Source organism: Ruditapes philippinarum, unplaced genomic scaffold, assembly GCF_026571515.1.
Source record: "Ruditapes philippinarum isolate M1 unplaced genomic scaffold, ASM2657151v2 ctg2716_1_1_1_1, whole genome shotgun sequence".
Classification (NCBI taxonomy): domain Eukaryota; kingdom Metazoa; phylum Mollusca; class Bivalvia; order Venerida; family Veneridae; genus Ruditapes; species Ruditapes philippinarum.
In genome coordinates this window covers 32000-44325 of record NW_026863181.1, presented here as the reverse complement: position 1 = coordinate 44325, position 12326 = coordinate 32000, and the positions used below count along the sequence as shown (strand labels likewise).

General features: G+C 33.5%; 1 protein-coding gene across 2 annotated transcripts; it reads left to right on the top strand.

Annotated features, from left to right (window-relative positions):
- Nucleotides 1-5471: 5471 nt before the first annotated feature.
- Nucleotides 5472-11461, top strand: LOC132721389 (D-beta-hydroxybutyrate dehydrogenase, mitochondrial-like). 2 transcript variants are annotated; one of them, XM_060705687.1, is made up of 6 exons: nt 5472-5796; nt 8738-8932; nt 9519-9671; nt 9972-10165; nt 10520-10756; nt 11103-11461. In XM_060705687.1, the coding sequence occupies exons 1-6, from the start codon at nt 5592-5594 to the stop codon at nt 11199-11201; spliced, it is 1083 nt and encodes a 360-aa protein (XP_060561670.1). In that variant the 5' UTR covers nt 5472-5591; the 3' UTR covers nt 11202-11461. The 2 variants fall into 2 exon arrangements, with proteins under 2 accessions (XP_060561670.1, XP_060561669.1); XM_060705686.1 differs by having other exon boundaries at nt 5475-5796; nt 8732-8932.
- The last annotated feature ends 865 nt before the right edge of the window (nt 11462-12326 follow it).

Sequence of the window (12326 nt, the reverse complement as noted above, 5' to 3'; positions counted from 1 at the left end):
TTTAAAGTACAAAGAGTTAAAATGTTAACAGCAATAAATGTATATTAACACTGCTATGCTTGTGATCAAATCGTCCACTGTCCTTTTTGTTTGTGTTTTGCATACGTAAGCACCATTTTCCAATAGAATTAGTAAAAATGATTTCATTAAATTATAGACTGTAATACATGCAATAAATAAAATATGATAAACAAGATCAACAAGGAAAGGTGGCGTTCAATGAACGCAACCCCCATACGACCCAGCAACAAGAACCAGCGGCAAGGAGCCGAATAAGACGACGAATGCCATTATTTTTTTCTTTCCTTATGTACATTATTTAATAATGAAATGAACGCACGCGACACCGTTTTATTACAGAAAAGGCATCTGAACTTCTGTATACTTATAACGAACGAGGACGTCTTAAATTAGGTTAATTTGTATAGTAAGTCAAATCTAAATCATCCAATGTGAGATTGTTTTCAGAGGTTTCTGAGTGTTTTCCGTTTTTAGAGTTAATGCCACACGTTCATTCTATTTCACACTTTAAATTGATATTGGGTTATTTATTTAATGGGAAAGGCCAAAAGGCGATACATGGCGTTAATAGTCTTAAACTTATATATAGAAGTTGTGTTTCATTATGTTTTGTTTACTGAACTCAAAAGAATTTCTTTTTCTTCTTCGCTTTTGTTAAAAAACGACCCACCATGTATTGTCAATTATTTAGGATAGTCATGTCGTCACTAATATAATTTCGGTTGATATTAATATCTGTGTGCATCCTTAAATCAAATTTGCCATTGGACATTTAGAAATATAACTTGCCTATCGTTTTAATGCCCCGGTCACATATTCACGGATAATGCCACGGAAGAGCTACGGTCTAATCGTTCACGGATTACTACGGAAATGTGAAATTCCGTAATCCGCTACGGTTCCAGTACGGACACACAACGGTATGAGTACGGCGTCCGACGGATTTACCACCACAAGACCCCGGAGAGACGAGGATTGTTACGGACTGACACGGTTTTGATACGGAGCAACACGAATCGGGACGGACGCACCACGGATACACTACGGTTCGCTACGGTATAAGCACGGGTTTAGTACGACTAAGTACGGTCTGATACGGAGAAGAACGAATTGATACGGAGAAGAACTAATTTCCCACGGATCTATACGGACCTAATTCATCCGTCCTCAACATGTTTGTTTTGCTCATTTTCAAAAATGCCTCACAAGAAAAGAACACCTAGACAACGAATTGCAGAGTTCAATGATTTTGGCGGAGAGGATTCGACCTAATCGCGTCCGACCCCCGAGACACATCAGGTCCGATAAAAGTGAATTTCTTGAAGGACTCCTCAACAAGTTCGGCCATGAGAGCCTCATACTAAACATTTAAGCGGTGTTCGTAAAAAGCCCATCTCTAGTCCACCATCTCGTCTGTCTTCTCTTACCTGATTTATGGACTAGTATCATTAATGAAAAATGTTGAGCAATAATGCTTCTCTTTTAATTTTTTAGATTTTTTGTCATGTTTACTTACATTAATTATCGTTGTTTATGTTTTTTAAAAATATGTAAAAAGCTTGTTAATATATATTATTATCACTCAAGGTCCAGCGTCCGAGGCTTATTAAACACTTCGTTTTATGTACATATTTACTCCAATTTCACGATCCAATGTTTGTAAAATATGTCACATTAAATGTTTTCTATTACTAATGAATTGTAGTACGATATTAATATAAATTTACTTCTATGCATGTCATCAAACAGCTCGACCACTGCCTCTGCATTCTGAGCCATTTCAATATTTAAAGTTGCAGCCAGTAAATGGCAATAATCCTTTATTGAATGTTCCCGCAAATATGTCTGATTTTAAGAAGAAGGTAGTATTCATACCCTTGAAAAAGCACATGATACTTAATTCATCCGTACTAAACAGTGGTTGACCGTACCATTCCGTACCGTTTCGTGTTGCAACGCAATAAACCGTATAAGACCGTGCTAATCCTTGCCTCTCCGTAGTACAACGTATTACGATCGTGGCTTTCCGTGACAATGCCGTATTAATCCGTAGTAAAACCGTAGCTTATACGTAGGGTAACCGTACAAATACGTAGTTCTCCGTACCAAACCGTGGAAATCCTTGACAAGTTTTTGGACTACGAATCAGTACGGACTAGTACGGTTTTCGTACGGACCAGTACGTATCAGTACGGTTTAATACGGACTAGCAGGGATACGCTACGGTTGATTTTTCCGTAGCAAATTTTTGTGCATGTTCAAAAATTGTCCAGGATCGCTACGGATATACAAGGACTACTACGATTGATTACGGTTACAATACGGAAAGCTACTGACCAGTACGGGTAGCTACGGACGATGCCGGAATTAATCCGTGGCTCTTCCGTGGGCGTATTCCGTGAATATGTGACCGGGGTATAAGATTGACTAACTATATGCCAAAAATAGTTTTTCACGTCCCTTCATTTATTATGTGTTATATATAGCATTGATATGACATACGAACGTTTTCGAATCTATTTGAACGACTTGTGCCACATTTGGACACTTTGATTGATACAGTGTTTCATTCATTCTCAAATGGATGATGAAAATGGAGTAAGAAGGTGTATCAAAATTAATAACACTTGGCATACTTGTACAATAACGTCTCTCTATTCGTATAATCAAGAATTGCTTTAGAAAGAAAACCACATGTTCTGAATTAGAATCAACTATGTACGGAATTAAAATCATAAGTGGAAATTAGGAAAACTTGACATTTTTGCTCGGACGATATCATCAGAATACTTTTTTGTCCTGCACATAAATTTATGAATATATTTTACAGATACTAGTAATAAGAAACTTAAAATTCTATTATACAAACGCTACAAATTTAAATAAATTATTTGGAAGGAGTAAAATTAATTTAAACTGGTAATATAGCCTCGATCCTATTGTTTTTAATTATATATGTTCGTAAAATCAGAAATGGAAGCAGAGTTCATCCCTTAAGAGCAATAAAAACAGAAATAGATAGCTGAAAATCGGATGATTACGCGCTTTAACTGAGACTGTTCAAGGGAGATAATGGAAAGTCAAATATGTCTCACCTCAACGTTAAATGTATTGGAATCGTCAATATTAACTAGGCCTACGGAAGAGCATTAGTGCAAGGTGTATGTTTTTTATTAACTCGAAATTTCGAGTTACTAACTCGAAATTTCGACTTACTTATCTCGAAATTTCGAGTTACTAACTCGAAATTTCGCATTATAAACTCGAAATTTCGAGTTACTTATCTCGAATTTTCGAGTATTTAATTCGAAATTTCGACTTACTAACTCGAAATTTCGAGTTACTTATCTCAAAATGTCGAGTTACTAACTCGAAATTTCGACTAACTAACTCGAAATTTCGACTTACATTGCACGACTTTCATTGGTTGCCGGTGAAAGCAAGGATTGAATTCAAGATACTTTCTTTCGTGTGAAGCTGTTGCACATTGACAGAGCACCTTTAACATTTATTTAACAGAACAATTTTATAGGGTCAAATTGTCCACACATACTGAACATATCCTTCGCTTTTTTGTGGAGGGGGGATGTAAAATCACACTTTCCACATTTCCGTGTTAACCGGGTGTTTCTTTTTCTTAAGCACACATACAACCATCATGTGGAGAAACAACAAGTCCAAAACCCACCCTATTGTAAACTGTGAAATATCATGTGTTAAATAAGTTTTAAATGGCGTGTATACGCCAGTTAGTCTGTCACGTTTCTTTATACTAATAATGTTTTTGTAACATTTATTTATTCATTATTTACTAATACTTTGATTCATATTGTGTTGATAAAAGTTGATTAAAGTGATACTTGTTGTTATATATATGTTAGGAATAATATAAAAGCATCCGATTTTACAAGAAATATAGTCAGTCCAACAATTTTGACAAAGGCCTCAGCACGCCCTATTTTGGCCACGCTGCGATACTTTCCTCAGATGTCCAACACGTGAAGTATAGGATCGGCTTTTTTTACAGGGATGAGAAGAATATGATTAGTGAAAAGATATGTTCGAACAGATGGGATACAATACAACGTCTGAAGAACGCCTGAATGTACAAATTAAAGGAAGCCTTGTATTTTTTAGGTCGTGTGTGTACATGTCATTACAAAGTTTAAGTTAAAGTTCAATAGTTTTTGTCCAGGCACCCGTTTCTCCATCTCTGGAATCGTTCAAAGGCACTGCCTACTATATCTTATACCATCTAACTAATAACTTTGGCCATTCTTGTAATGTTAGTAAGTCGAAATTTCGAGTTAGTAAGTTGAAATTTCGAGATAAGTAACTCGAAATTTCGAGTTAGTAAGTCGAAATTTCGAGTTAGTAAGTCGAAATTTCGAGATAAGTAACTAGAAATTTCGAGTAAGTAAGTCGCAATTTCGAGTTAGTAAGTCGAAATTTCGAGTTAGTAAGTCGAAATTTCGAGTTACTAAGTCGAAATTTCGAGTTAGTAAGTCGAAATTTCGAGTTAGTCACTCAAAATTTCGAGATAAGTAACTCGAAATTTCGAGTTAGTAAGTCGAAATTTCGAGTAAGTAACTCGAAATTTCGAGATAAGTAACTCGAAATTTCGAGTTAGTAAGTCGAAATTTCGAGTTAGTAACTCAAAATTTCGAGTTAATAAAAAACATACACCTGGCACTAATGCTCTTCCGTAATTAATCCTTCACAAACAATGAAAATATAAGTCTTGCAGTTGGTTTTAAATTAAAGTTTATTCTTGCAAATAACATAAAATTAAAGAAGAAACTACAGAAAGTACAATAATACTTTTTCAACTTATTCAAACTGTCTCCATATGTGTTACGAGTTATATAGACTGGATATTACATGGATTTGAAAATAGAGTTGGTTTTATATTCCTAATTCTTTGAAGCCTGCGGCTGTTATACGGGCTAACCTGTATATTCATATACATCATGACGGTCCAACAGGTTCTTCACTAGTTGCTCAAATTTTAGTAGTTATTACAATATCACAGTCATCACTGTACATTTACAAATTAAACTGAACACATGCAATAGCAGATGTAGCAAGGTCATATCTAAATATGGTGAATTATCTTAAAGGTGATTTAAGATTATTGGGTCATATTGTAAATCTTTATCATTGAAAGGTCAACACTGTTTATGCTGTAATTGCTACACTGCAATGACACTGAAGCCACGAAGGCATGCTAGTAAACAGTCCCATTACCCCCAGCGTGTTTATGTTTTAAATACACATTAATGAGCCGTGTCATGACAAAAACAACGTAATGCGTTTGCGACCAGCATGGATCCAGACCAGCCTGCGCATCCGCGCAGTCTGATCAGGATCCATGCTGTTCGCTATCAGTTTCTCTACTTTAACTACTTATAATAGAGTTGGTAAGCGAACAGAATGGAACCTGATCAGACTGCGCGGATGCGCAGGCTGGTCTGGATCCATGCTGGTCGCAAACCCACTATGTTGGTTTTGTCGTGACGCGGCTCATTTAATCTCACTACAATTTTCATAACAGTGTTTATATTTTCGCCATGGAGATTTATATTTCAAACAGATTATTCTATTTAGCTTGGGGACTTGTAACTCTGTTCTTTGTCTACAAGCTTATTTTAGAAGTATATACGTATATCCTCAGTATCTTAATTGCATACATTTTGCTTAAATTATATGCAAAAAAGTTTAAAAATAAAATAAAAATAAAAGGGCAAGCTGTATTGATAACCGGATGTGACACAGGTATTTGCTATTTTTTATTTGATAATTGCTCTTTTTAGATTTTCGTAATAACATAAAAACATTTTCTTAAAAGAAGTTATGGAAATTTATATAGTCTAAATTAATACTTTTGATTTTTTACACATATAGACACTCGAATAATGTAAAAAATGTACTATAGGTTCTATACAACGCATGCTTTGTGTTTACTTTTACAGCAAATGCACTTAATAGCACTTTTCATGTTGAGTTTATGTTACTTAAACCTTCATATTAATTTTTCGTGAAAATGTATATAAAACAGACGAGCATTTTATAATTCTTCAGTTTATTTGCGAATGTGCTGTTGTGTTGTTGTGAAAACAAGGTCACCAATAAGATAAAAATATCAGTAATATAATTATCTCCACATTGAAGAAAATGTTACGGGATATATGATAATTATGATGATTTTCTAACATATTTAAGAGACATGTGTTAATTTCATAAAATTGATTTCATAGAATTAACGTAACACGTGTATTTATTATTTATTTATATAGCATAAAATATTTGTATCTTACCGTAAAGTAGGTTCAACGAGACTGGGCATTGTAATTTAAGCCGCGCCATATGACAAAACCAACATAATGGGTTTGCGATCATGCAGCATGGATCCAGACCAGCCTGCGCATCCGCGCAGTCTGATCAGGATCCATGCTGTTTGCTATCAGTTTCTCTACTTGTAATAGAGTTGGTAAGCAAACAGCGTGGATCCTGATCAGACTGCGCGGATGCGCAGGCTGGTCTGGATCCATGCTGGTCGGAAACGCACTATGTTGGTTTTGTCGTGTCGCGGCTCATTTGTATGTTTTTTCACATTGTATATAAGGCAATGAAATTGACGTTATTACTTTCATATCTCAGTTTCAGTATATTTTCTAAAATAATAATAGAGAAATTAAGTCACAAAAAAATGCATTTAAAAAGGTGTTGTATAGATTATACCAATTATGTAAATGTTGTTCTGAGACCGAAGATGAATAGCATTTTATTCTTCGTCACATAGAAGATTTTATTCTTATATTCAATAGTTACCATGATTTAAGAAATTTATCAAATTTATTTGTTAAGCCAATATATGACAGGAAATTATTTATTGAATCCATATCCTATAACAATTAACATAATGTTCAATGATACTTTATTAGCTAAATAGTTCTTCTATTCAATATCTAACTTTCAAACTAATTAGAGCGTAATCTCCAGATTCTATAAACTGAAACATTCATTTTTTGATATATTTTATACCAAACGTGACAAAAATATTTTCTATTACTAGCAGTTTTAATGTTTAACGAGATACATGTTAATGTATAAGTTAATGAAATGAAATATTTTCTTCTTCTATATTTTTCTTATTCCTCGGGGTCCTCCGGAGTCATGGATTTAAGCACATTGAATGCTGAAGATTGATTAGAGGTTAAGCGGATCGTGAGGGATATTGTACTTTTGTATTACTCCTCATGAACAGACTCAATTAAACAGAGTCTGCAATTTTCATGTAATTTCGTTGTTTTTATTGCATTGCTTCCGAGGTATCACCCCCTTTCCGGATTTGTAAAATCTATTCTCTAAATTTAAAAACAAAAACCAAATTTTTTTTTTCTAAAAGTATGTAAAAAATTTGTTTATATTTAAAAGCCCCCTTTCCAAATTTTAAAATTTGTGTAAAATGTTGCATTAAAGTTTAAAGCCCTTTTTTTATTAGAAAAAATGTTTACTATAATTACATATATGTTGTTATTTAAATTACTGAATTAAAAAAATCATACTGGGGGAGGGGGGGGTCATTTTTGGAGCTCGAATGAAGAGGATCAGAGAATGATGTACTATTGAACATTTCTGTGAATGTAACAACTTTTCAGAAATTTCATTGTTAAGTAAATAAAAATTAATGGAGGTATCATTATATAAGGTAAATATACATAAGTGTTAAACAAAAATCTGCATACTAGTAAATGAAAGTTCAAAATTGAAAGGATAAAACTAATCGAAACAACTTCTTGGCTTTTCACACATCCAGCATAATGTTGTTATGGTTGAACGTACTTGAGATGCGATAAAATGAATAATTTGCTAGGAAATACTAAGAGCTTCCCTAGGTCTAGAAACAACTTCCTAAGTGTTATTCCTGCTTCTCATAATGTTTTTCTACAGAAATAAATCATAAAATCAAAATAAAATATTGTATGCAAGAAAGCACGTCACTTTTTTGTCAAATAGTCACTTCTATGGACAAACAAACGCATATTGTTTGTACCTATGATAATATTGTAATATCAATTTCGCGTTAGTTATTGTAAAATAATTCTTATTTGTATGATTTAGACAACTATTGTACTATCTTTGTATTATAACTATATATATATTGTGTTAGCAAATGATTTTGGGAGAATATACTTATTTATTTGTTGTTTTTGCATTATGTTATTTATACAGATTAATTTTTTTGTGGTTAATGCTTCCGATGGATCAACCTTCTTCCAGAATTTTATAATTCACAACAGCAGGTATAAAGCGCCATACAGTAGCCGTAAATAGTTGCACGGTACTTCACTTCAGTGTTGTTATATTTGTCTGGTCCTTCTAACACTTTCTAGGGGTTGAGTATTGAGAACCGTTCAAGCGGGTGCTAGGGGATGTGAGGCATGTGGCACATTTTCATTATACCTTATGTACAGACTCAATCAAACCGAGTTTGCTATTTTCATTTAACTTTGCTTTTCTTAATTCTTCCGAGGGATCCCTTTTTCCAAATATTTATTTATCCCTATTTCTATTTACTGTTATTATTATCAATTTATTTTAAAATCTACTAAAGCTATATATCTGTATATTGGCGAAAAATATATAAATCTATGTTTTAAATGTTGTATCCGATGTTTTTTAAAAATAGTCTAAAATATTTTTAAAGGTTTAGGCCATGATGCCGCACTGCGTCTTGCAAGCATTGGGTTCAATGTATTCGCTGGTTGTTTGACACCTGACGGTGTAGGAGTAAATACTCTCCGAGAGAAAGGTGGAGAAACACTTCACGTGGTACCATTAGATGTTACTAGTGATACAAGTGTTAAAGATGCATTGGAGGTTGTTAAACGAAAAAGTCCAGACGCAGGTAAACTTTTGAAAAGTAATTACAACTAAAAAAAAACATGAAACTGGACGCGTACTACATTTGATATACATTTGTATATATGCAGACTTTTTCTGCAGCATATATATTTAGGAAACGAATGAATACTTTGAATCTTTTTCGATAAAGCATTATACTGTTTAAAGAAAAAACTTGCAATTTAGTCGATTAAATGTCACTGTTAATTTCATTATCAAATTGATGCAAGCTACTTATTTTCAAGGTCACTGATTACAAAGTATTATCAGTGGAATGATCTGATCCATAGACTGAATGGGATGGGTCAAGCTAAACAAGCAATTGCAGTCTATATGGCTATATAATATCTTCTCATTTTAAAACCAAGTCAACTCCTAATTAATGTCGACAACTAATTGTATTAATTATAAAAAAGCATTTTTTGAATTTGAATTCTTGATGCTGCTTTAACTACCATATGTTGTAAAAATGATGGTTAAAATAAAATATTCGTGTAATTAAATGTAATGATGAAAGAGGTCTTTAGTTTTTAGAAGAAATATTCATGTAAACGATAATATGTGCACTGTATTACTCATATCCGTTCCAGGACTTTGGGCAGTAATTAACAATGCGGGTATTGCTTTCAATGGGGATGTTGAAATTGCTAGTATTGAGACGATGAAGCGAATTGCAGAGGTCAATATTTACGGAATGATCCGAGTAACACAAGCTTGCCTGCCTCTGATCAGGAAAAGTAAAGGTATGGTATAGATACTTAAGTTTGGTAAGTGCTATGGTGAATGATTTAAATTGAGATTAAAAAGAAAGGAGGTCATGGTTTGATGCTGAAGAAACTAAAGTATTTCTGTCATTTTTAAGCTATAAAACATTTTCTCTCGATAGGAAATCTCAAAATCATGATGCAATAACTACACGAGATCAATAGATTCTATAACATATGCTTTCATAATATTTTTATTTGTCGTTTTTCGGATGTAAAGTTTTTAAATTCGGTTAAAATACATATTTTATCACGCCTGGTACGCGATATGTATTGTAGGTAGGATTATAAACGTTACAAGTGTAAAAGGGCGTCTAGCCATTCCAACTGATGCACCCTATACGATGACAAAATGGGCAGGCGAAGCATTATCGGACAGTCTACGGAGAGAAATGTACAGATTTGGTGTCAACGTCATTATAATAGAACCCGGGCATTTTGGAGGAATAACTGGAATGCTTACAAATGAAAGTGTAAGATATTTATAGTTTTCCATTGTCAATACGTGATTTATTACTTTGCATGGGTTTTGTTTGTAGTGCAATTCATTTGTCTCATCCTAGGTATTTATTATCAAGAATGTTAATTGATTTTATCACTATAAATATTATTTATAAATAATTCATAAGTATTATATGATAATTTTGCTTTCTCTTTCAAGCTCTTTATGTCTTTCATGTAAAAGAATTCTGTAGAGATACAAATATTGTCAATATTAAACTGTATACAACGATAGGTTAGGAAAAGTAATTAATAATTGATGCCTTCAAAGCTGATGTATTTCATGTTAACTTACAAAATGTTACTCATTATTTTCCATATTTAAGGGAAAACTTGCTACAGAAAACTTAGAAGAGGCATGGCACAATGCCTCTTCTAATGTCAAATCAGTTTATGGTAGACAGTACATAGATGGTCTAATAAACAACATCCGACATGTTGGAGAAGGTGGCGCCACCAACACGGAACCTGTTTCAGACGCCATGCAGGATGCAGTAGAAAACGTCAGTCCTAAATACCGGTACCTTGTACATGGAACAAACAGCTCTTTTGACAAATATTGCGTAAGACATTGTTCTTCTCATTGTTCTCAATGTTCAAGAAAAATAGTTCAATATTAATATTACATGTATAATATTACATATGCATATTAACAATACAGTTCATGGCAGCTTCACCAGGGTTTGCATACAATCGGTATTTATATCATTTCATGGTAGGAAGCTGTCCAGCTAGCTTATGGAAAGCCGGTTGTTCTAAACAGGTTCCCATCAATACTGTATAATAAAATAAAGCTGGAAAGTGACCTTTGGTCCAAAATCTAAGAAACAAACACAAAACACAGAAGTCAACCATAAATGTCACATTTGTTTTACTTGGAAAGTAAAAGTTCAATAAATCTATTCACAGGTGCTTGCTGTATTAAACCAGGTTCTGCCGGAAGTAGTGATGGATTGGTTAGTTAGATACACATTTCCCTTGCCACGTACGACTGAACAAAATAATTGAGGTTCATGCAGAGAAATCTACAGACGAAATAATAGACTTTCTCTCTTTATCCAGATTTCAATCATAATAACTTTTGTTGTTGTTTTTTTTTTATTTCTACGCTATAACAAAAGAAAAATATTCTTGTACGAATTCACAATGGTCTGTCTAATCATGATCTATGAACTACAGATATAGGTAAAGAAGATGGAACCAGGGATTTATGTATTCTAGTAGTCTGCACAATTCCTGAAACAAGTTAATAAACTATTACAGTTTGATTGAGTCGAATTAGTTTTTGTTGTTTTGTTGGTTCTTTCTTGTTTGATGGTGTTTCAGTTACATTATTTTAATTTACGTAAACACCGTTATTTAAAAAAATCTACTGATGAGTAAATGTGTTCAAAGGGTTTAACCTTCCAATTAGCTCAATAGGTAGAGCATTGGACTGTGAATCGGGAAACCTGCGTTTGATTACCGGACAGTGCAGGTCATTTTCGTAGTGATCGATCTACGGTCACTCACACTGTACCCATGCTCTGGCATGTAAAGATATTATCAGTTCGTTTCGAAAGTGAAGGCAACTAGTACTGGTAAGCGGCTGGAAGTCTGCCCAGGAACGATGCGGTGGCTGAACTGTACTCCCGTAAAATAAGCGGACATGTACATGTCCATTTAAATGAAATGTTCACTCATCTGTATTATTTCTCCGTGGAGTTGCCCTGTCAAAGAACAAAGAGCTTATCGCATTTTGTTTAACGAAATATTCTTTCCGTTATACAGTTACATAAAGTATATTTTTAAACGATTTATGATTGATCGGTTTTTTAAATAGTTATGTACAAAAGTAGATCTTAAATAAGGAAGTGACTTTGCTGTACGCTTCTATAAAAGCTATGGCTCTGATTACAAACTGAACATTCTAAAATAGCAAAATACCTTTACTCATCTTTGAACAACTACTAATTACATTTAAGATGCATCACACCCTCATTCATGCGTAAACATAATTATTAATTATATTAAAACAATTCAAATCAACTCAAACATTTGTCTTTGAAAACTAATAGAACATGTCTTGGGCAAAATCGTTCTAGGTAACAAATGACTCAATAAAACAAAAATTAACATTAACTATATTAACAA